The sequence below is a fragment of the Cimex lectularius genome, unplaced genomic scaffold (genome assembly GCF_000648675.2).
Source record: "Cimex lectularius strain Harlan isolate CLEC.00 unplaced genomic scaffold, Clec_2.1 scaffold158, whole genome shotgun sequence".
Classification (NCBI taxonomy): domain Eukaryota; kingdom Metazoa; phylum Arthropoda; class Insecta; order Hemiptera; family Cimicidae; genus Cimex; species Cimex lectularius.
In genome coordinates, this window is record NW_019392744.1 from 965,902 (window position 1) to 992,412 (window position 26,511).

Sequence of the window (26,511 nt, forward strand, 5' to 3'; positions counted from 1 at the left end):
GCAAGACCCTACAATCAAGGGATATTAAAAAGTTGATTAAAGCGGTAGCTCGTTCGGCGATTTTATTTTGTTGCTTCAGGACTTCTTTTATTTGACATATTTGAATTTTTCGGTCGTAAAAAGCGAAACCTTGTCCTGGATTGATATATTCCGAAATAAGGAACGGGCTAAACGGACAAAAATGCGTCTGTAAAAGTCGAATAAATAAACCGCCAGCACAGCGCGTTCCCTTTTCGGATGCAGGTGGTCCTGTTAACGGCTCACACTGCGGAGTAAGGACATAAATCACTTAATTTTTATATCACTTATAAACGACCTAAAACATTTCTAGATAAGGGTAATTAATAATTTTTTGTTTATAAACTGCTCACAATTTAAGGATCAATCGTTTCTCGTAATTCTCCAATTTAGAGCAAGAGAACTTTTGTTAGTTCAAAAACTGAAATTTAAGCATAGATCTGAAAATTAGTGTGTCGGTCAAGTACTTAACCATCTGTAGAATTGTGTAAAATCATAGATTAGAACAATTAATTAAGTTTTTAGTTGAGATAAAAAAGTCAATGGCACGAGCGGGATTCGAACCCACGATCTTCGGCCCCCCCTTGCCATGGCAAAAAGGAGGGAAAATCCAAAAGGTGCGGTTGAGATGGGAAGTTGGTGTCCGAGTGGATCGAGGTCACGATAGCTCAAATGGTAGAGCAGCGACCTGTCAAGGCGAAGATGGTGGGTTCGAATCCCGCTCGTGCCATTGACTTTTTTTATCTCAACTAAAAACCTTAATTAAATGTTATATATTAATTGGTCAAGCGGACCACGAAATTAGTGAATTGAATAATACATTAGGTCACACAACACTCAGTAGAGACACTCCGTTGTAAATAAAACCACTTAGTTTCCACTAGGCATCGCTTAGGTTGGCATCATTGGGCGTTCCAGTCGGAAGTGAGACTGTGACAAGCTCGGTTATTAGTGGATTTGTTATATCGGGATTGACAAACTAAGGGATGCTGGGGTCATGGTAAAAAGTAAGATTTGAAACTTAAAAATGGAAGGTTTTGAAGTGGAAGGATTGAATCGAAAGGAGTTGCTCTGACTGAGCATCATATTTCCATACAGTCCTCGTAGGTTTAAGAAATGTTGTAGATTTTAGTACTATATTGACATACAATCTGAGTGTATGGTGTTCTGCGCGCTGTGTCCCCCGTTCTTTGCTTGTAGCACACTAGTGAGTCCTAGTTCATCAAGGAACTTGACTAGTAGGCTCCGCCTCAGTGGTTGAATTGTTCTGCGGTCACGATCTCAAAATACTTCCTCCGCGCGCAAATGTGCCATCACAGTTTGTTAGTAGGTGTGTTGGAGTCTCCTCTGCTTCTTTGTAGAATCTGCTGTTTTGGGTTGTACCAATGTTTTTGAAATGCCCATTTAATCTGTACTGATCTGTTAAGAACCCTGTTAGTTTGAAGTTTTTCGTGCTTCCTTTAATGCCCTCCTGTTACATCTTTCTTTCCAAAACTTGATACAGGTTCTTGGATTGTTTGCGTCCAATGATTGAAGTCCACTCATTTTCATTTCGTCCTTTTGTTTAAGGTACTCATTATTAGTGTATGTTACAAAAGAAGTCTGGACCTATCAGCAGTATACCAGCTTTTTTCCTTGCAACGGCGGCTCTCCAGTTTCTCTTCTGGGGCCGCAGAGGGTCACTCTTTTTAGTTTAGTTTTGCAATTCAACCATCTTGAACTTTTGATTGTCTAAAGTCAGGCACCCACCCTGGGAGTCGTGGCCCATTTTATGTGGAACTACGGCGACAACGGGTGGTATAGTGTGGTTCGAGACTCGAGACCCCGAAACGGCTCACCTGGTGTTCTCATCCACGGCCCTATTTCTCAATCCGAGCTCCTTCATTCTATCCTGTGGTCCCTCCTAACCCTTGGTTACTAGGGGTCTATCCGGGCACAAAGTAAAGGTGCAGCCCAGAGGGCGTGGCACCTCTCTAAAGCACAAGCTGTACTCGTGTCGGCCTAATGGTCGGCATGGGCGGCGGGTGCCTTAGCAGAGTCACACGAGGGCCAGTGCACTAGATCCTGTCTGCAAAGACGGGGGAGGGTGTATGGCCATCTGTACCACGGGGTAACTGAAAAGTTTCAAATTCAGCCCTAGTTACACTGGGAATGGATTCGTGGTGGTGCGTGTTGACGCCCCTGGCGGGAACTTAGACAGAGGCTGTCTTCTATCTGTGACCTCAGTGAAGCTTGCGTATGGCCAACGTAAAACCCCCCGGGCTCATGGGAGACGTTGCGACCGGACGACAGCATGTAAGCGTTGAGGACGTAATGATCATGCTATAGTCCCTCGAATGCTTAAGTAAGCGAATGGAAGCGGGTAGTGAGTCGGTGTCTTGGACTCGAGTATGCTTTGCATTGTTGTGCGTATGACCGGCGTGGTACCCTTGGGGAAGCGAAGGATCCGACCACCTAGGCTGAGCCTATGGTGTCCCTCGAATGCGCGTGACAGGTGTAGGCTGAGCTCGATAAGAGACTTTACCGTAGGCGGTGCTCATCTAGGGTGTGGTTAGCAATTCCACTTTAAACTAAGCCGCTGCCGGGGCGTTCCCGGAAGTTTCTACGCTGGTGGAGCCTCTATACTCAGAGAGATAGCCTTCTCTATCTAGAGAGTACGCGGGGGCGGGGACGGGCCGATGTATTTCGGCCTGTTATCCCCTCGCGTGCGGCATACGACCCGATGCACAATGCGGCCCCGACCATTCGGAGTAGACAAGCGGAGAGCGTGGTTGTACTGGCTCTTAGGGGCTGGGAAACCTCTACACCAATGCTGCGGCGGTAACACCATTCCGTCGTATGCAGAAGTGCGTCAGCTCTCATCTTGAGAATCAAAACGTCCGATAAGGTCGAATAGGCTAGGTGCGGACGCTAAAGATCCTCTTGTCTTGTTGACGATGAGTACTCAGGAACACAATGTCTAAAGTCAGGCACCAAACTAGGGTCATCATGGAGGTCTTACGGGTCTTTCTCTTATTCGAGGCCCACCATGGAAAAGAAGCATTTCGAGCAACCTTTCCTGGTTAATCAAACCTCTTTTGATGTGCATTGTAATATTTGGTTCTTTGTACAGCTGGCAGAGTTCCCTGGGATCTCCAATGTCCCCTAAATATTTTCCTCAGAACGTTCCTTTTCCAAACTACTAGCATTCTTTGTTGATTTTTCGACATAATCCATGTTTTACAAGCAAGCCTCTGGTCTTATTATAACAGACATCTGTTGGCGGCCGCCTAATCTCGCTATTCTACTTCGTTCCTATTCGTCACGATCGTTCACTGCTGCTTAAAACTATCCGCAGTAGGAAACACAAAGTATTGTAGCTAGTCTTTTATTATTAATAAATCGTTTTGTTCATCTGTGTGAGAGTCGAAAAAATAGTTTGTTGTATTGATTATTGTTTCGTTTCAATCTAATTTGAGGATTCCACGTGAGACGTTTAGCGATGTGTAGTCCTTAGTAGCGTAGAGTCGTAGTTTGATGATCACTGTTGAGATTTGTTGAATTGTAATATTTTAATAATGGCCTTTATCCTCCACTTCTTTATCCACGGCTCAAGATAGGGTGAGAATAAGTACAGGATCTTTGTGAGTCTCTAAATGTAAACAGGGAGATACAGATAGATATATAATAGTATATGTTAAGAAAAGGCCCAAGGATACTATCGTGGAAGACTCCTGCTTATTTTAACTATTTAGTGCTACAGGTCTAATAAAAATGTCTAAATATGTTCCTAAACATAGGCCTATCCATACTCCATATACTTACCATTCCTAACCTAACCCAGTCTAACCTAACTTAACCTCTCTTGTGAGTAACACAAAATCGGTGTAACGTAATAGTTGCGTGAATAAAATTTGTGTCTCCAGCCCAAAAACATTCCTCGTTTTGGGAACAAGCAGATGTTTGTTCTTGCTGTCAGAGGCTCTTTTAAATTAGATAGAGGTAAAAACCAATAGAGGTAAAAATTAGACTCAAGTATTTATAACTGTCGTGAATCTTTATTTCAGAAGCTTTTCAGAAGGTTTTGCTTTATCTAACTTAACACCTATGGAATAATGTGCTTTGTACTTATCGGTGCTAAATATTCATTACAACATTTTCCTAACAAGTGAAATCGAAATTGCACGTTCCAGAACTTGCTCAAAAATAAAAATATCATCGGTATAGATTATCATAGGATAGGGTTTATGATATTTAAGGGCTACCTTCACCTTTTCCAAATTTTCGGGTTTGCCTTTTTTAGCTGCTCATAACTCACGAGTGGTTGTTAATTTTAGAAAAAATCGGAAGCGTTTGGAAGGCGAAAAATTTGCATTGCGGAGTTTTTGGAAATTGTATTTTCCAGGACTGGCTCAAAAATAACGTCATCGTCGGTATAAATTATCATAGGACATCGTTTCTGCTATTTAAGGACTACCTTCACGTTTTCCAAATTGTTGGAGGTGTCATTTTTAACTGTTCATTACCCCTGATTGGTGTTAGATTTTAGGAAAAATCGAAAGCATTTGGAAGGTGAAAAAGTATAGAGAATATTTTGTGCTCTGGAGTTTTTTGGGTGAGAAAAAAGAAATGTTTCTTCGTTTCTATAAAAAAATAAAAATAACAATATCATCGGTATAAATCAACATAGGACAGAATGCTTTTTAAGGGCTACTTTCACTCGTTCCTAGTTTTTGGACTTGACTTTTTTAACTATTCATAATTCCTCAGTGTTATAATTTATCGAGCACATTTCGTTTTCTTTGTCAATAAATTGCCCGATTCGAATGATGTATATTATAACCATTCATTTATGAAAAAATTGCGAATTTTGACCTCTTACAAGCGGAGGCTAGAACGTGGGATCACCGATATTAATTATTTTGTTTTGGTGATACTAGGTCTAAAAATATTAAACTGGTTTCAGAGCGTTCTTGCCAATGAGCACTAGGAGCCGAGAAAAAAATATAAGTTTTTATATGCTGTTTCCTTCGTGAAAAAATATGTATGAAATCACTGAAAGCCCCTTAAACGTTTTGTTTTTCTTCTATATATAAGTTTGTGCCATTATTTGCCGTTTTTAGGGGTTTAAATCTGTGTAAAGTTTCCGGTAGATCGGTGAAGTCGTTTCAAAGTTAACGTCATTTTTGTGTTTTTCGAATATTTTAAGCCATTTTTTAAAACATGTTTTTCTTCCCTCGTTTTGTATTGCAATGTTATAATTATACCAGTAGAATTGTTCATTTTAATCTAAGACACTAAAGTAATAAACAGGATCATATTAAAAAATATTAAACGTATATACAGTTACAAAAAAAAAAACTCTTCCATTATAGTACATAAATTAAAACAAAAATCAAACTAAATAATTCAAATTCGTTTTAAGCACCCTTTAAAACATCAAATATGAAGTTTCATCGTAAACAAAATGTTTTTTCGATGAATTTATCTAGCTGGGCTTTTGCCTCCTATGTCCTGCGTCCCACTTTAGCAGTGGGAAGCACTAAGCATGTTTCAGCAAAATGCTTATTCTCTGAATTTTATTAACTTTCAGGTTATCACAACAGTTGGAAAGCCGCGTTTCTCCCCTTTTAAAGTATGTCACCATCTTTAGATTTTATGCCTTTATAATTGACAAAAATAAGGATAAAATGAACTAAAACCCCACCAAAGTATTATTTTATATCTCTTGTTCTAATTTATTAACTGAAGGCAGATTTATTCCATTATGTGTCGTGTATAGGGTTTTAACCCTCTGTAAAATTTCCGGTAGGGAGAACTCTTTTGAATGTTATCGACATTTTTGAAAAAATCGAAAACGTTTGGAAGCAGAAAAATTTGTATTCCGGAATTTTTTCTTTAAATTTATTCTCTAGGACCTGCTCAAAAATAACATCATCGGTATAAATTATCATAGGACATCGTTTCTGTTATTTAAAGGCTACTCTCACCTTTTCCAAATTTTCGGGGTTACCATTTTTTAAACTCATGACTCCTGATCACTGTTAGATTTTAGGAAAAAATCGAAAGCATTTAACAACTTATAACTTTAAGGAAAAAAAATTGTACTTTAGCATTTATGGGTGAGAAAAGACGAATTGTTTTTAGACTTTATTTCTATCTAAGTAAAATATTTTATCATATTGGTCATAAATTATGTACATATTTCAATATCTACCTGGCTATTTGCCAAATATGGTTTTTTACTTGAGAAACACAGCAAAGTAGGTTAAAATATTTTGTTAGCAAGAAACAAAATTAGAGTTAGGCTTGGGGTCTGTGAATCGGTGAACTTATGGCGACATTGGCCCACTTAAATGGTTGAGGATTACTCTCTGAAGATGCGCGATGCGATTTGAGTAGTTCAACAAACCTGCGGGTGAAGACGGACCCTTTAAGCGAGCCAATGCGGTTTGAGTAAGAATAGAATTTTAAATTCGCCTTATGCACTCTTCAAAACCTCTGCTAACAACAAGCATATTGTCGGTGGTCCACATTACTTTTTATGGGATAAGTCACACGAAATATGTTGGCCATATGTTCAGTTTAAAAAACCAGTCACAAAAAATAGCCATTCATTCATTTGGCGTCCCAACCGTAGCTGGGTTTATTTCAAAAGATATCACATTCAACATATTTGAAACCCACTGCCCATCTTTTAACGAAAACTGTCTGAAAAAGACGGACAATGAAGCTCCTATCCACGGGTTTATTTTGTTGATAGCTTAACAAAGGGCAGACTTATTTAAGTTATTAGATTCCCTGGCTTTTTTACATTTTGAAAATTTAAACAAAAATTTAAGCTAACAAATAAATACTTTAAAAAATCTCCCTAATACTGACGAACCTATGGCATTGTATAGAAAACATGTAGTTGACTTTTTCCGCAAAAATATTTATAATAAATATAAGCAACAGCCGGAATTTGATTTATTATTACAAATAGTTTTATGATGACGATTCATTCAATTTATTATCATTAGTAGTAGTTTTTCTATCAACATGGTTAAAAGAGTCTGTTAAAAAAAAAACCTTCATCATTCAAATTAGTACCAATGAACTTCATTATTAACCCTCGTCCTACATGACATAAAATGAAAATTCATATCGTGATATCAATTCTAATTAAAAGTTACCATTAAACAAGTCAACGCATTCTTAAATTGTTTGAAAAAAAAGTTAATAATTATAAAACCGATTAGGTTTCGTGGTCCGATTGACCAAATAAATTCTTTTCGATTAATTAATCTTTAAGTAAGGTATTGGTTGAGAAAAAAAAGTCAGTCTCACGAGCGGGATTCGAACCCATGACCTTCGGCAAAATACGCCGCTGCTCTACCATTTGAGCTATTTGATTTCGATCCACTCGGACACCAACTTCCCATCTGAACCTCACCTTTTGAATTTTCCCTCCTTTTTGCCATTTTTCAAGTGAAGTTGGTGTCGAGTGGATCGAAGTCAGATTTCTCAAGTGGTACTAAACTCTTGAGCAAATGCCAGGCGCTTCTTCCGGATTTGTTCACTGATGTTTTTTTTTTTTTTATCGTTGATCTATTTCCAAATAGAATCATCTTTTTTGGTTTCTGTATTATCAAATTATCAAAATCTTTCTGATAAACCAGTTCATCATTCAATGGTGACCCACGCCTTTTATACTTCGCCCTAATGGACAATTATGATATTGGATGATAATTGTCTCTACTCTATCTCTATACCTTAGCAAGTGCACTATTCTTAAAACAGTTGAGCACTTTCCATGGTGCCTCTCTTATTTATCAAGCCGTTAATGTCGCTTTTCCAATTATGATTTTGTCGGGCTAACTTTTCACCTGCTGATTCATGACAGAGTCAGCAGGTTTCTGTTTCAGTTTTGTTTTCATTTTTAACTCCATTAAATTCACTAATTTCGTGGTCCACTTGACCAATTAAATCATTACAATTAATTAAGGTTTTTAGTTGAGATAAAAAAGTCAATGGCACGAGCGGGATTCGAACCCATGACCTTCGGCTAAATACGCCGCTGCTCGGCCATTTGAGCTATTTGATTTCGATCCACTCGGACACCAACTTCCCATCTCAACCTCGCCTTTTGAATTTTCCCTCCTTTTTGCCATTTTTCAAGTGAAGTTGGTGTCGAGTGGATCGAAGTCGGATATCTCAAGTGGTAGAGCAGCGGTATTTAACCGAAGGTCGTGGGTTCGAATCCCACTCGTGTCAATGACTTTTTTATCTCAACCAATACCTTACTTAAAGATTAATTAATTGAAAATAATTATAAAGTAAAAACTGGTGTTCTATTGCTATAAAAAATGGTTTCATGTGCATCTTTATTAAAATTGGTATATCATAAATTTTATGCGTTTTATTGTTTTATTTTTTGTAAACCTGCTGTTATATTTTTTAAGGTTAACTTCTATCTCTGATTGCTGATCAAAATTATAAGCTAATTTTTATTTTGTAAATTTAGCTATTTCAACTGGTCGTACCGGCACGTGGTCAAGTTTCTGGTTCAGTCTCAGGGGTTTGATGTTACTCAAGAGCTTAGGGCTTTTTACAGATCCCAAAGCTTTTTCAAAGACTCCCGTGTGTATTCTTCAGTCTCGGACTTTTTACTCTCAGGAGTAAAAATCTTTTAGCTTTCAAACAGTATTCGCACCAAGAGAAAAATGTTCCGCTGATATTTCTTCTTCCTGGCAATATCTGCACAAGCTCGTTTCTGTCACTTCGAGCATATGCCTCCGTAGTCTGTTCGGTCCAGTTAGCAGTCCAAATAATGTTCCAGTCCTAACAGGTCCTAGATTTAGTAGTTCTCCCCTTGGTCTCTGGAGGGTCCTTTGATGAACTTTTTCACATGTCTCTCTCCTGGGCTGGAAAACGGCTAAACGGCGAAGACTATGGGGTTTCACTTTTCAGACTCCGGAGAAACTTTGCCCTAAAATCACGAATCCTTACATCATTCACTGTTTCTATCTGCACTACCATACTGTCTTAAAGATTTCCTTTATGAAAAAAAGAAATAGTAAGATCAAGCTACTAAAAATCCACAGTAACCTCGAACCCCACTTCCCGAACAACAAAGAGCTTGTTAATGTTAACAAAAATTACCAGCCTTGTTGACTTCAAAGTGCAACAGTGGTAAAAAACAAGAGGCCCATTGGCAAAAAGCACCGCTTATGGAGATCAGTCGAGTCTAGTACGTGTACCACAACAACACCCTCTCATAAACTTACAACTTCCCACACATGTTAAGCCCCTTCTGTACACTTTTGTTAAGAAACAGCGGTGGTTCGAACATGCCCGCTCTTATGAAAACTGCCCTAAGGCGGTCAGATAAAAATTCCGCACCTCGATGTTGGATTAAGCTAATGGGTGGCTCGTTATTCGGTAGTGGTCACGCCTCGTAGGCACGGAGGAAAGCTGCTTTCGGAATAAAATGAAATAATCTTAGTAAAATCCTGAGTTAGGCACTTTTTTAATTTACTTATCAACCTTTAGACGATTAAGCTATTAAATCAAACGAAAGCTAATCAAAAATTCATTACTTCAAAATGAAAAAAAAATCTTTAAATCATGTTTGTCTCGTAAGCAAAACTGAAACAAAAATTTGTTTTTGCAAATCTATTAAAACTATGCCAATTTAATGGATTTGATATTCAAATTTCATTAAATCGAGTGGAGATGTTATCCAGTCACTCCTGGAACATCGATTAACTATAATCGCTCTAATTATCTAAGAACAGGTCACGGGATCACTATGTTTTCAGACCTTGGCATTCTCTTTTTTTTTTAAAGAATAGGTCAGTTCCCTCAGTTTCGCCTCAATATTTCAACCCATCCTAACCCCTATCTTACCCTGAAATTCTACTTAACCTCGCTACTTCACAGGGACATGCAGCAGAGAACTCTTAGATCGATACAAGCCAGTTTCACAAAGGAGCCTTTTCGGTCGTATCCACACCATCACTACGCGTATGATACGGATGCCTTCTATCCTTATCGACCTCCAACACCCAAAATACACCTGGTGCAAAATGTACCACCTAGGTACTACCACCTCCAGTCATGTGAGATACTTAGGACTTTTACTTAGCAGATTGACCCGGAACACTCACACAACACTCTTGCGGCAAGAAAACAGAACGGTTGGACAACTAAAAACTTGTTTTGAATCAAATTTGCGGGGAGGTTAAGTTCATGGGTTGTTAAGTTCAAGAGAATCATACCTTATCCCTAACCACCTTCAGTTCTAATTGTGTTAAATTTGAGAGATTTCCTGGATTGTGAGAGTTTTATTTTCCAATGAATACCAGTATCGCTCAAGGAGGGTTCTTAGATCCTATTCTTAACACCAATAATACGCATGACTTACCAACATTGATGTCACCTTTCTCCTCTCACTTTCCACAGAAATTCTCAAAATGATATGTCTAAGTTAGAATATGGTATAACAAATGTAATCAATCCATTTAAAATCTAATAAGAGACATTTACCATTCCAATAATTACTTTATATCTGCTCTACTTGAACCAGATGGTCATACCGTAAGTAACTTTCGAGCTAGCAAAGCAAAGCATGGCTAAGACCGCAACTACACCCGCTGCGATGGCATCGGCTGAAATACCGAAGAAGAACAGCAATGGTGCAGGCAAGAAGGGTCGGAAGACTGGATCGGCGAAGAAGGCACCATCTCACCCGTCTACTATCGGATGGTCCATAAATTAGATTTGACGATTTAGCTTTGTTTACATGACACTGAAAATAAAACAAATTTTAAAAATAATTTTGCACCAACCCAATAGACATATTTATCAGTGTTACTTGTACATAACTAGTTTTACCTGATCCATATGTGGTTTTTCTGCCTGAGATCTGCAACGTAATGAACCGCTGGTCCATTGTGAAGATAGGAAGATTAAAATGATCAGGAAATTAACCTTGCAGACTTCAACAAAAATTGAATGTCATAATTTAGTTTTTTGTTAAAATAAATGTTTTTAAGTCCCCCCCTTCAGCATTGAGAGGTATCGTGTTTGCAGAGAGGAAAGCCAAGTAATGAAAGGCATCGTAGGAACAAAGTTGGTTAAATGTAAGACGAGGGTTGGTTTTACAATTTAGCTGTAAGAAAGAAAAATAAGTAGGAGAAATTAAGGAGAGGTGTGAGCTGCTGCCAGAGTGGAGCGAGATAAGAGGGCAACAATGGAACGTCGAGTCCGGCAGGACTGGAGAAAGTCTGTCAGCGTTTTGCTAAATTTTCCTCTTCTTGAGCAGCGGAGACCATCCTGGACCAAGGCTGGTGACCTGGAAGGGAAGTTGTGGCTGCCACGAAGACGATTTTCCCACTGTCCAGTAGGCCTGGGGCAACAGACCAGGTCAGGACGTTAGTGGTTCATCAGGTTTTCCTCCTTAAGGTGCAGGACCTCATGATAGTAAATTGCATGAGAATCAGGTCCATTTGAGAGCTGTATTATGCTGTCTCTGCTCTCTAGAGTTTCTCGCAAGCTACTCTATTAATTTTCTTGAGTGTGAGAACTCTCAAAACTGCAACTGCCAACTTACTTGTATAGATGTACTAATGAAAGAACAACATAGCGCTTTTTCTGTTGATTCAGAATGGATTGGCCCAACATAAGTCTTGGAGTTCTTCGATCAAGCTGAACCAATAATTTGGAATGCTTCTTTTCCGAATCACAAAAATCAGAAGAGTTTTTTGATGCTTAGAAACAGAAGAAAGATGGGGCAACTGTACTCTGGGGTTGAGTTTGTTACCTCTACACAAACCAGCAACCGCAGCTTCTACGGCAATTACTAGAGCAACTGACAATTTATGCAGATCGTCATGTTTTTAACTTAACTTTAAAATGTGTGTGTGTCATGTTTAAAATGTGTTAAAATGTTTTTAACTTTAAAAACTTGCATGAGCGAGGAGGTTCTTCCCTTCAGACCATCAAGAAGTACATCATCGCCAAATTCATCGTCGAAAGTTGTCTTCATCAGTAAATACCTGAAGAGCGCTGCGCTTCGGGACACCTTGTCCCGACAAAGGGCACCGGTGCCAACGGCTCCGTTTAAGTTTCCAAGCAAGGACAAGCTTGGAAAGCTAATTAAGCGATGAAGAAACCTGCGGCAAGAAGACCAACAAAAAATCCGTTCCTCTCAAAAAGGAGACCGCGGAAAGAAGACTGCGACTACACCCAAGAGAAAGCCCATTGCCAAGAAAGCTAAAGCCACCACGGCAAAGTCCCCGGCTAAGCCCAAGCCCAATCCGAAGAAGCATAAAACTAGCCCAGCTATGCCTAAGAAATCCCCGGCCTAGAAACCCTCCAAGACCGCCGGTAACAAGAAGGCTTTGCCAAAGAAGAACTAGACATCCTTTGATCTTTATTCTATATTTCAGTTCTATACTTTAACAAGAGGCTGACGTGTAACCAGCACACTAAACATAGAAGAGAGAACTTAAAATACATCTTGTATTCAAGCGTCCTTAAACATCAAATAACACCTTACAAAACAGCATATCAAAGACTTGTGACAAACGTGGAGGAAAACTGTACGTCTTATCCACAGTTCATCAACAGCAAAGAACGACTTCGACTCAAGTCAGGTACTAACCTTAACTTTACTTACTTAGCACAGACTAAAAGAACAACTTACCATAAGACTTAGACAACCCGTGTACGTTTAGAGTAGGAACTATGTTTTGACTGTACTAAGACATTACTGCGAACACTGGACGGAATGGGACTGTGGTTCCGTAAAGCCATTCAATACCCAACTCATCTAATCCTACCAATCAAAAGTCTTCAGATAAATTCTCCAAGCTCCTTTTATGACACCGTGGCCTAGTACTTTACCACAAAAAAGGATGCATCCAAAAATAGATCCTTAATTAGTCCAAAACCTGATGGAATAATACCCCAGGCATGAGGACACGAAGAGATTCATAGAAGGGTCATCCGCTTCCGATCGGACAACTGTAAGGGCACGTCCCTCTAAGAAGGCACATGCACCGGTTGGGGTATTGACAGAAGAAACACTGTACAAATACTGCCAGGATGAAGAAGGGACCGAAGAATACGTTTTATGTTTCTGTCATGGACTATGCTGGTGAAGATTCTTGCAACTAGGAGAGGAAAAACCGCATCCAAGGAGACAAAGGAGCCGCTGGCAAGGCTATGGAGGTTTTTTAACCACCTGCTAGCCAGTGATTTATAAAATTAGAAGAATACAATAAAACTACTGCAGAAGGCCTTGTAGCCACCTCTTTCATCCCTAGCCCTATCTATATCCCTGCTATGACTCCAGGTTCACTTTACATAACTCAACGACGATCTTTCGATTCATCCTAACCGTACTGACGCGGAATCTTCACACAAAACTCAATCGAAAAATTTGACAACTATGAAGAACCAAAATCAGGCATACCTGTGCAGACTAAACTAACAATGGACAAAACATTATGTAGGACAAGTTGAATGGAATGAAGCTGTGTAGTACCACCTAGCCATCTAAGTTTGAAATGGAAGAATTCTCAAAGCTCTTAACTTCGTCTCTAGTGTCACTATCCACAATGACAATACCATTTCCTTCGTTATAGATTTGACGTGTTCCCTCATTCTAATACGAGTACGTTCCTTTCAATCCATCCTAACTCTTCTTTTCAAGCCCTCTCCACCACCTCCGATCCGAGTACCTTCCACGTCGCCATCTACGACGATGGCCTAGTGTGCTTAACATGGCCGCCTTTTCTTATCGTAAAAGTATTTCTTTAAAAAATTTCGATTATAATAATTTAAACAGTGTAAGTTTTGGATTGTCCATGATTAAGGTAAAATTGAAACTTTCGCGATTTAAGCATCACTCTTCGAGAAACTATACTTGTTAACTGCTCAATTCAATTAAAGGCAAAATCTATCGGTTGAAGATTCGTTAAATTTAATCAGTTGAAGGTTTAAATGTTTTAATTTGAATGTTTAAAACAGACGTTATTGAAGAATTTCAAGTTAAAGTAAATTCCATCTCCTGACTGCCTCAATTAAGGCATGCTATTGTTATTAACCTTTTCTAATTAATTTCCCCCCTTGGAGTACTTTTATTATAAAATGTAATAACCTGAAGTTACTTTCGTTTAATATCTCACGTAGGAAACAAGATTACCGTCGGTAATAGTATTAAGGTTTAATTGATCTGGATCGTACGATAAATGAAACAGACACGATGGCAAATGCGACATGCTGTAATTTTTTTACAACGGTGAAGTTTGATTATATTTTTTATACTTTAAATTATTTAAATAATAATGAAATCAAATAAATCATTGTTGTTGATTCGATTATAAATTCTTCACGAGAGGTGTTCAGAGGTGAGAAAAATAGCTCGCCAATAAATAAATATTTTAAACCTTTTTTTTAAAGAAATTTAATAAAAAAACAAAAACGGTTAATTGAATAAATTTCTGTTCCGTTATGAAGTGTATATTTTTGTTAATTACAAAGCTGTTGGATCATGATTCGGCGCCATCACGACCAACCTAATTTTTTCTCAGCCCGGTGAAGATCTGGATCAATATAAATCTTATCTGCAATAAATTGAGAGATTGGAAATTATAGGAGACGCTTCCAAGGACTTAGATTCAAGGATAAAACTATCATTTTCATCAGTTAATTTCCGTATTCGTGACTCATTGATTTTTTGAACAAAACAGTTAACCCGTTGATTACACCTCAACGGTCGAAAAACCGTTTTGAAAAATGATATAGTTCTAAAACGCTGAATCGGGTTATTCTTTCTGAATACCTATGTCTATCTATCTTGGATAATCAATGAAAGCTAATGATTGGCACATTGCAATGAAATGTCGAGTAATTTTATTGCATGATTGCATTTTTTTACCTGATGTTTAACTCGATGGAGGATGAAGGTTTTTCTCTTCGCGATTTTTTTTTCTTGGGTTGTTGGTCGTTTACGATCATATTGGGCTTCGTATCTTCTCTGTTTTGGTTGTCAGGCACGTTTCGGCTTCTCGCAATCTTTAGCGTTAGTTAGTGCCAAAGCAGCGAGCAGAGAAAGACCCAAATGTTCGGAAACGACAAAATCACATCACCATCACGCGAACCTTGGTAATCGCACTGCTTTCATAGAGTATGCAATGGTAACAGAAAGCTTCGAATGCGCTTAACACTTAATTTCCACTTTTTCCAACTATCTACGATGTCTTGGTCTGCCAAATGTGCTTTAACTCCTCGTTATCTTCAGTGGTGCATTAGTATCAAAACAATAAGTACAGACAGGCCAAAGCGTAAGGAAACTTTTCATGTTTCTGCACTGAGCATAACATTTTATTAAGATCGATGAGCAGAAGGGAATAGAGAATCATTGGATTTAATGATGTGACACTTAATTTCCACTGTTGCCAACTATTTACATTGTTTTGGTCTGTCAGATGTGTTTTGGCTTTTCGTTGTCTTCAGTGGTGCATGAATGCAAAACAGTAAGCGCAGACACCAAAGCGTAAAGAAACTTTTCAAGTTTGTACACTGAAGTACAAAAACATCGAGTATAACAGGTTATTAAGATCAGTGAGCAGAAAAGACCAAAACATAGACTCATGATATGATCAGACATGTGGTACAGTGGTGTGAAATGTGGTACAGACTTTAACTTAGAAATTATTTGTTAAGATCCGAGAACAGAAAACACTAAAAAACATAGGAAACATGATGTGCCGCTTAATTTTTCTCTTTCTTGCCTTCCTCAAAACAGATGCATTTGATGAACTTGTAGGTTGGTTATTTTGATCTTTTTGGTCTGCCTATGTTCGCAGTTTTGGTTTGTCAAGCGGCTTCTCGCTATCTTCAGTGGTGCTTTAGTACCGAAACAGCAAGTACAGCCAATCCAACTATTCACAACCTACCGCAGGTTTATTACATCGCAGACCCTAAGAGGAAATTTCACAACTTTTCAAGTTTGCCAACAAAAACCTCTAGTATAACATTTTGTTAAGATCAGTGAACAGAAAAGACCACAAAAACATTGGAATCATGTTTTTTCTCTTAATTTCCTCTATTTCTTGGCTTACTGAAGACAGATCAATTTGGTCAACTTATAGTTAGGTTGTTTTCGATCGTTTTGGTCTATCAGATGCGTTTCGGCTTCTCATCATCATCATCACTAACTCACTACTGATAACTGGCAGACAAAACCAACAAGATGAATTAGGACCAAAAATAATCCGAAACGAACAATCTACATGTCCGAAGAGGAACCATACAAAATTGATGGATTCCAGTTAAGCTATACCCAAACCTCCGTGCTACGGTATCATAAGGGTTGTTGTGTTTAACACATTCTTAGCATACATTGGATACATAAAAATAGCGTTTATAAAATGTTGCAATTCTTATGACACATACTGTAAATTTGAACTGCGGAGTCAATTCCTATCATTTTGGCCTGTCTGTCCCCGCTGTTTTAGCCTGCAGTACTCTATTTATAAATTGACATGAATTATAAATAAAACTGTCATTTGAAAATTTACTGTACGGATTGACTCTTCTGTGCCTTCTATTATGCACGTGCAGGCTGAATCAGATTGGCCGGTCAAAACAGCGAGAATAAACGAGCCAGAACGATCAGAATGCCAACAGTTGAAATGGGTGAAGTCATCATTAAACCCAAAACCCCGTATACTTAACGATTTTTTAACACGATCATTGTTATCCATCTAAAATTAGTTTATTTTAGGCAATATTTAAACAATCGCTCGGTCATGATGGTCTGCCATCTTCGCTGTTTTATTCTGTCAGACAACTTTAGGTCTTTCGTCTTCTTCAGTGTCACAGTCTTCAATAATACCAAAAACTACAGGTTCGTGACTCCACAAACCTTGTGAAAATCTAAGAAAATTAAAACTGGTTGGTATAAAACATAAGTAGACTGTTTATGTTGCCCTAGATTTCAACCGTGCTTCAGCATATGTGACATATTTATATTATATTAGTTAGAGAATATAGAATTAGTAGGTGATTACAAAGAGAACAAAAGTACATGGTAAAAGTCAGTTGGGGTCTGTGTAATAGTTAATATAGAATTAGTAGGTGAATACTAAGAGAAAAAAGTCAATATGGGTCTATGTAGTCGTGAATAAAGAATTAGTAGGTGAATACTAAGAGAAAAAAAATCAGTTTGGGTCTGTGTAGTAGTGAATATAGAATTGGTAGGNATAAGTGTTGACATTCATACAAATGAGTAATCCTGTAAACGTAAACAGAATATTTTATATAGATTTTTTTTAATGAAAACTTAAAATCCTGCATTATTTTCCGGACAACCCGATAGAATTAGTAGGTGAATACTAAGAGGAAAAAAGTCAGTTTGGGTCTATGTAGTCGTGAATGTAGAATTAGTAGGTGAATACTAAGAGAAAAAAAATCAGTTTGGGTCTGTGTAGTAGTTAATATAGAATTAGTAGGTGAATAATAAGAGAAAAAAAGTCAGTTTGGGTCTATGTAATAGTGAATATAGAATTAGTAGGTGAATACTAAGAGAAAAAAATCAGTTTGTGTCTGTGTAGTAGTGAATATAGAATTAGTAGGTGAATACTAAGAGGAAAAAAGTATATGATAAAAGACAGTTTGGGCCTGTGTAGTAGTGAATATATAATTAGTAGGCGAATACTAAGAGAGAAAAAATACATGATAAAAGTCAGTTTGGGTCTGTGTAGTCTGATTGAACTGTTGATTATCCACAACCAAAACCGAAAAAATACTCTTTTCTTTCCTCATTTATCAACAATATTTGCTCATAAAATTGCGTGTAAACTAATTACAACAACAATAACAGTACATATTCAACGAAGCAAGTCAGACTTACTTGAACTGTGTCAGCACACAAAAATGTGCACCCAGTTCGAAAAATACCTTTCATTCATTTCGGAGCATTGACTTGGGCGTCGCCCAAAGGTCGCATACGAGACTGACTCCGAGCCAAGCAGATCAAGATCATTCGGCCCTTGTAAGTGGGAAGACTAAATTAAATGAGCATAATGCTCAATCTAATTTACAGGACAAAAGAGAAACTGGATCGATATCAGAACGAAGCGAAATAATCCAGGTTTTTCCGAAGAGGCCTAATTTATAGATTATACTTGTATTATATATTGTTTAATGTTAATAAATCATATTCAGGCTTGTTTTCTATATGTTCTATACATACTGAAGAAAAAATAATGCTATACAAATAATATTCTTCTTAGTAATCATCAATTTTTTGCGCAAAATCACATGGGTGAAAAGCAGAACTGGAAAACTTTTACATTGGAATTATTTGTCGTGTTCGTTGGTTCAATGTCTCATTATAGTCTAGAAAGTTATGGAGTCATTTATGCTCGTCTTTTGGAGTTTTGTTTCCCATTTCAACGTGCCTTCTGTACCATTCTGATGTATTTTTTCCCTCTCTGTTCTATTTAAATAAAAGATATCCATCGATAATTTAAATATATGTGTTTTTGTGTTTAACATTACTAATCTCATTTGAATATGACGACCCATCCATCAGCAATTAGAACACGACAGGCCAAAATTTTCCACCCCAGTTTCGACAACGTTATTTCAACACTATTAGGAACAAGTAAATATTTGATTTGATTGATTGATTAGACAGTATTAACTAGGCAGCATCCACGACAAATTGGCTCTTGCATGTAATATTAAATAAGAAGGGATATATTTAACTTAATCACAAATAATACAAACTGCTGTGCATAATTTTACCAAATTGTAAGAAGTTTAATATTATTTTGTACTAATTAACAGGGGTATTCATGCAATAAATGTTAAAGTTTAAAAGTTTTGTGACGCAAAACCTGTCTAGCGCCTAATAGCACACTTGACATTAGTCTGGGGTCTGCTAATTGTTAATTTAATTAAAAACTAAATAAAGTTAATACTCTTAAAACAATTTTTTTTACTTATTGGATCGTGGGTCAGAGGTAATGAAAAATCCAACATATAGGCAACCCAACAATCCAACACTTTTGGCACAACAAGGAATGCTTAATCTCTGTACATCACTCCACCGCAAACTTTTCAACCAAGGACCAAACCAAGTACAAAATTCCCTGGATCAATACAATACTTTTGACACAAAAAGGAATCGTTAATCTTTGTACATCACTCCGTCGCAAACTTTTCGACCAAGGACCAAACCAAGTATAAAAATCCCTGGACCAAAAATCCGACTTTTTTGGCACAATAAGGAATCCTTAATCTCTTTACACCACTCCATCGTAAACCTTTCCACTAAGGACCAAACCAAGTATAAAAATCACTGGATCAATCGAACACTTTTGGCACAACAAGAAATCCTTAATCTCTGTACACCACTCCATCGCAAATCTTTCGACCAAGAACCAAACCAAGTATAAAAATCCCTGGACCAATCCAACACTTTTGGCACAACAAGGAATCCTTTATCTCTGTAAACCACTCCATCGCAAACTTTTCGACCAAGGACCAAACCAAGTATAAAAATTCTTGGACCAATCCAACACTTTTGGCACAACAAGGAATCCTTTATCTCTGTAAACCACTCCATCGCAAACTTTTCAACCAAGAACCAAACCAAGTACAAAATTCCCTGGATCAATCCAACACTTTTGACACAACAAGGAATCCTTAATCTCTTTACACCACGCCATCGCAAATCTTTCGACCAAGGACCAAACCAAGTATAAAAATCACTTGACCAATCCAATAATCCGACTCTTTTGGCACAACAAGGAATCCTTTATCTCTGTACATCACTCCATCGCAAACCTTTCGAACAAGGACCAAACCAAGTATAAGAATCCCTGGACCTCCACAATACTTCAAAAACCTTCTTTAGAAACCCGTACCGACCATAGGGTCCATCAGTCTGTATGTGGTGTCCAATCCTGGAAACACTCCTTTTAAAATGTTTAATACATGTAAAATCTTTCAACTGTCCAGCAAGGTTTCAGAGTTGTAGACAACAATTCTTCAAGCATATGCCTCAATATGTCATCGTCAACCTCAGCAGGACGTTCACTGCGAGCATCGTCTTCAAGGAACAAAAATTCTCTCTACAAATCGGTCAAACCACCTTGCCATTTTAGCAACATTCACCGCATACCAAACACTGCACACAAATTTTCAGTTGCATTGTTTCCGTTTTAGAAATCATGAAGTAAACAATGTGTTAGGTGTGTTTCATCCAAAGGCGTGATTACCTATTAAATTATTCGACACAACTAAAGAAGTTGAGAACAGAAGCTGAGGAGAAATAAAGCCTTTTAATTTAGGGATTAAACAGGGACTAATGACCCCTCGCCACGGACGGGATTTAATTAATAGGCTAGATGTGTCCGGACGTGTATTTAAGTAATTCCGGATTTTATGTTAAATAGAGAAAAAGAAGGCTGAGAATGAAGCCGACGGCAAAAATTAATTAGTATTTAAAAGACATTTATGACACGCCGAGAACACCTCCGGTTTAATATAAATCATCGCATTCTTCTAAATCCTTTTTTATTAAAAAGAAATCCCAAAGCTTTTGGGGATTTTGAAATTCCCATCTTAATTTGTAGATTAAAGAAAGAGGAATGATTGAATTAAAATCCAATTTCTAATTTTATTCTTTTTTGTATAATTTGAACAGACGGTCTTAAACAAAAAATCGCGTCAGTTTTTCCAAATTTCGTAATTTACGGTCTCTGCCTTAATATGTGAGATGACCGGTCTCATCTGATAATAAAGTCGGTGCACGTTTGTCGCCCCTATCTTGGATCTCAACCTTCTCTTAATATCTTCGTCGCCAGATAGCATGTGGCTGCCGGCCATGCCGGCCTGTTCACGGCCCGTGAAGCGCGATCGAAAAATCCTCCTCACGATCGGCCGAGTTTTGTGATGGTGGAAGGAAGAAAAATAAAACAAGCGAATAATCGACATTTTCTTTTGTTCCAGGGATCTGAGGTTCAACAAAATACGAAGCTTGGAACCGGGGAGTTTCAGTCATCTGAAACAACTGACGACTCTGTGAGTATTTCATCTTTCTATTATTAAAAGCAGTTTCCTTTTTGCAGAGCTGTTTGCAATTAAGAGATTTTTATCAATATTTAGCCTAAAAAGCTGTCTTATGATTCTATATTACCGATTTATATTCAAGCATTCAAACAGCCTAAAGTTGTAATCTTTAGATACAAGATAGACGTCCTTAACGTCTTTCATTGTAAAAGATTCCTGATAAAATCCTGAGGAATTCTTTCCCAATTATCCAACTCTTCTGAGGCGTTAGGACGTGGGTTTCACCGTCGTACTAGTTGCCTAAATTGGTCGCAAATGTGTTCGATTCGGTTCAACTCTGGACTTCGAGCTGGCCACACAAAGCATCCAATTCCAACCTCATTCAGGTAGACATCCACAATACGTGCTCAATGTGGCCTGGCATTTTCCTGCATTAGCAGGAATCACCGATGTGGGCGGAGGCAAATGGCACTACATGTTGTTCGATTATGGTTTGTAAGTACCTCCGTGAAGTTAGAGATCTTTCTCGCACAACTTATTCGGTCCGGGCGTCCGAGGAAATGTCACCCCACAATTCTTCTCAGCACCTCCATATAAAATTGTAGAAGTATTAGTCGGGGTGTAACATACTGTGCCTTTTAAGCACTATCGCATCCCCCGTTCTGTGACTATAGCACACTGGTAAGTCCTATTTCATCAAGGAACTTGATTAGTAGGCCTGGTTCCAGTGGTTGAATTTCTTCGTCACATTGTACGTCACAGTACATTTCCTCCGGCGAACAAGTATAGCACCACATTTTGTTAATAGGTGTGTTGGTGTCTCCTCTGCTTCTTTGCAGAATCTGCACGTGCCATCTTGGGTCATACCGATCTTCTTTAAATGTCCGTTTAGTTTGCAGTGTCCTTAGTTGTCGCAGTTTATTCCCTAATTTTTTTTTATCCTTCTGTCTGAGGTATTGATAGTGTGGGTTCCTATGTCACAGAAGGGTCCAAATGAAATTACACCCATCTGATGATTTGAGGCCAACTCTTATGTCATGTAAAAAGAAAACTCGTTCTCAATATTCCAATGTCCAATGTACATGTTCCCTTGCAAATTCTGAGCTGCGGTAAGAAGAGGTCCCTGAGCCGGATGAGGTCTTACAGTTTTGGAGTAAATCGAAACATTTCGGACTTGTCTTATCAAATTTCTTATCCCATTTCCCGATTAGCTATGACTACGCTGCCGGCGTTCCACGAATGCGTGAGGAATGGTGGACGGGGGCGGGTGTTTGTCGGTGGCGGCCGTCAGAGCTGCTTTACCATTGGTATGGTCTCCTCAGGGGGTGGTTAGAGATTCCACTAAAATCGAAACCGTGGCCGGAGCATATCCGGATGTTTCGACGCTAGCCCCTACACACAGGAAGATAGTTGTCGTCTCTATCTAAGGAGTGCGTGGGAGACTGGGCCGAAGCATTTCGACCGTCTTTTGGGAATCCAGCGCGTCACTGGTTAGGTGCACAACGTTAACCCACCCCCTCGGAAGGGGCAAGCTGGAGAAATCGACATGTCGGCTGTTTGCTGCAGGATGATGTGGGCTTCTTCACCGAACCTCACGGAAGCAGCAGATTTTCCGTGCGCGGAGGTGAGTCGCTCCTAACTTGAGAATCTAAAACGTGTGATAGGGTCTAATCGGCCAGGTTCGCACGCTACCCCAGTGGGAACGCATCTCATTTCCCGAAATCCTGCGATTTTGTAGAGCCCGAGGACGGATGAATCTATCGTCTTTCTTGTCCTAGGTCGACCCTGCCCTGGCGTTTAAGTCTGAAGCACTGTTTCTCTGAACTGCCGAAGAATCCTTCCTATTGTGTAATTTACCGTGAGAGTCAATCAAAACGTACGTTTCTGCTGGTAGTGGTGGAAAACCCGAAAACGGTCACAAAAAGCCTGTCTATGAAACGTGATTAATTTCTTCTTTCTCTTCTTACTCTAACTCCACAATAAAAAAATATAATATACAAATGTATTTAACCTAAAGTGCATGAGTGAATGTTTCGAAAGAAATTTCTTAACGCTCATGAAAACCCGATACAAGTAAAATATCGATACTTTTTTCTCATCCGTTGGTATTTTCCCACAGTTTCCTGGATACAATGCCACAGCCCGTAAGGAATTATAATGTTCCAAAGAAGCAGCAATAAACAGATTAATATCGCAGACAGAACAGATATGATCGCCGTATTTAAATCAAAAGTTTGCTTACAAAGAGGGACAGATGTGACTTTAAAAGACGATAAGCTCCCGTGAAACAAAATCCCATTGTTTTAGAATGTCCTTTATTGATTTTTGTAAGTTCCGCCATTAAACAGATGAAACAAATATGAATTATTATCCGATTATTATCTAAGCAACCCGTTCTTTTCATTATCCGGCTGAATTTTATTTTTCGCAAAAACAATATTCCTCCGGAAGCTATGGATCGTTAAAAACAACTTTTCTTGTTATTAAAACTGATCAAATGGGAGCGAAAGCTTCTGAGTTTAGCGTTTAATTAATTAAGAGTGGATAAAATATTGCTTACATATTTTTTCTACATAGAAGTCACGCCTCTTTTCTGCTTTTTAATCCCGTCTTGATTGTGTAACCATAGTGTGGCGATTTAAAAAAAATTTAATTTGTTATTTTTATTGTAAAATCAAACCTTCGAAACATAAAGCGGTCTTTATTATATTATTTATTTAGGTCTCTTTTAAACGTTAAAACACATCCTTTCTTACACCTACTATCTCATCCTGAAGTCATTCCTCTCGGATCGATGGTTTAAAGTGAGAATGGGCATGGATTTTCCACTCATGACGCCAATCTAAGCTGACGTTGTACAAGGAAGTATCCTAGGGCCAATCTTCTACACCATCTAAACATACCTACACTTCCAAGAAAACTGACAACCTATGCCGACGACACGCCAATCTTATCCTAGCCAATGAACCACTCCAACATCAGTAACCTGATTTCTGATTGGTGCACTAACCTCGTTCAGCAATCTAAGGACTCTGAACGTCATTGCCGACTGTTGCACTCGGTTGAACACAAAACCACAAACTTTACGCTCAAACGTCCGACCTGCCACAAGTGCACATAAACAACGAGGTAATACTACAATCTAACCAAGTCTGCTACCTAGGACTTTACTTGCATGACGGACTTATATGGAACTTAACAATCTACTCTGACACCTACCAGGACCAAAAGCAACTCTAAGCTTAACTTCATTAATTTCGTGTTCCGCTTGACCAATTAATTAAGGTTTTTAATTGAGATGAAAAAAAGTTAATGGCACGAGCGGGAATCGAACCCACGATCTTCGGATGGATACGCCGCTGCTCTACCACTTGAGCTATCGTGACCTCGATCCACTCGGACATCAACTTCCTATCTCAACCCCACCTTATGAGTTTTCCCTCCTTTTTGCCATTTTTCCCGCTCGTGCCATTAACTTTTTTTCATCTCACCTAAAAACCTTAATTAATTGTAATGTATCAATTGGTCAAGCGCACCACGAAATTAGTGAATTTAATGAATTAAAATGAAGCCATTTCATTTGTCGTCGAGAATCCAATCCGATTACACGACATTTGAAAAATGGCAAAAAGGAGGGAAAACTCATAAGGTGGGGTTGAGATTGGAAGTTGATGTCCGAGTGGATCGAGGCCACGATAGCTCAAGTGGTAGAGCAGCGGCGTATCTAGCCGAAAATCGTGGGTTCGAATCCCGCTCGTGCCATTAACTTTTTTTCATCTCAACTAAAAACCTTAATTAATTGTAATCTAAGCTTAGCATACTAACCGCTTACGTAACACTCATCACACCGATTTAAACCTACGGAGTCGAACTTTGTGGTTCGGCCAAATCATCCAACATCCAACATGTCCAATTCTTTCAATCCAAAGTATACTCAACCCCTCCCTTCTACGTCATCATTCATAAATATCTTAAAATTCCATTTCTTCAAGGGCTTACTCAATTTCTACTCTAAACTATCCCTCCACCCTAACCAAGCCCAAATTATTTCCTCAACGTTCCACCCTTATAGTACTCCAACCCGACTAAAACGACGATGCCCTCGTGACCTCTCATCTTCACCCTCCAGACTAATTAAAAGAAAGTTCCAGCCGATTTTTCTCCCCTAGACTGACAAATTTGGAAGATCTGTATACAATTAAGTATACGATTTGCTCAAAACAAGATAAATTTGTACAAATAATTGCTTAATTATTGATTTGTTCAATGATACAGTTATTGACAGATGTTTTTGTTCTCAGTTTTGATAACTTTCTTTTGTTCGGTGGAACAATGGGTAAGGCCTCCCCCTAGCACTTTCACGTCCTTTAATTTTTTTTTCAAGCCAATTATAATTAGACAACTTCGCTGAGGGATTAATTGGATAATCGATTGCTATAAATATTTTAAGTTGATTACGAAGCGACAAATATATCCTGGGAATTGATCGGTACCTTACTGTACCTTAGTATTTGATCACTTGAGACATTTCTGACCGTTTTTAAACGAAAAAAAAAATGGTAAGCCGGTGAGTAAACGTTCACATATTTATGCGGCAAACCGAGGGAGCGATTTTAAAGAACACTGCACAGTCAGCGTTTGCCTCCGAGCAACCGTATCTGGAAAACAACTCTGCGAGTATTTATTTCTTTGTTTCAACAGAGTCTTTTTTTTATTCTTTAGAGAAAATTGTACATTTTATGAGTAGAAGTAGTATTTTATTATTAGACAGATAGACTGTTGATAGACACTTTTGTGAAAACATAGGAAAATAGAGTGTGGATCGAATTCGTCTGGCGAGTGCTTAATTGATTTAATGTATCAAGATACAAAATTAAAAACAAAAAGTATTAACACAAAAAATAGATAAAATGATAATGTTATCAAATATACAATAACATCTAATTTATTAGTTTCTTATTTTTTTATTGGACTTTCCAGTTTTTCTGGTATTTAATGGTATATTTTTTTAAAATGACAATGTAAGCTAACACAAATTTATATTTCCACTGCCTGAAGTTTTAGATTTCCCTTGTAAAGCCCACTCAAGACTTGCAACATTTTCGATTAAATTCACTAGTTTTCGTGGTCCGCTTCACCAATTAATATATTTCAATTAATTAAGGTTTATAGTTGAGATAAAAAGTCAGTGTCACGAGCGGGATTCGAACCCACGATTTTCGGCTAGATACGCCGCTGCTCTACCACTTGAGCTAACGTGACCTCGATCCACTCGGACACTAACTTCCCATCTCAACCCCACCTTTTGAATTTTCCCACCTTTTCCCCATTTTTCAAATGTCGTGTAATCTATTTGATTCCCGGCGACAAATGAAATGGCTACGGAGAGCATTAGTGAAGTATACTTCATTTTAACTTAAGCTTGACCAATTAATA

The 26,511-nt window shown here is 38.3% G+C and overlaps 1 protein-coding gene and 1 non-coding gene across 2 annotated transcripts in view; both read left to right on the top strand.

Moving 5' to 3' along the window:
- The first annotated feature begins 675 nt into the window (after positions 1 to 675).
- Trnad-guc lies at positions 676 to 748 on the top strand. The gene has a single exon. It is a non-coding gene; the product is annotated as a tRNA-Asp (tRNA).
- Positions 749 to 20,980: 20,232 nt separating this feature from the next.
- LOC106668242 (peroxidasin homolog) overlaps positions 20,981 to 26,511 on the top strand; it is a gene marked incomplete at its 5' end in the record, with an annotated part of 35,317 nt that continues 29,786 nt past the window's right edge. Inside the window, one exon of the mRNA XM_024227140.1 lies at positions 20,981 to 21,087. Coding sequence (XP_024082908.1) covers positions 20,981 to 21,087 — 107 coding nt within the window. The remainder of the gene's footprint in view (positions 21,088 to 26,511) is intronic.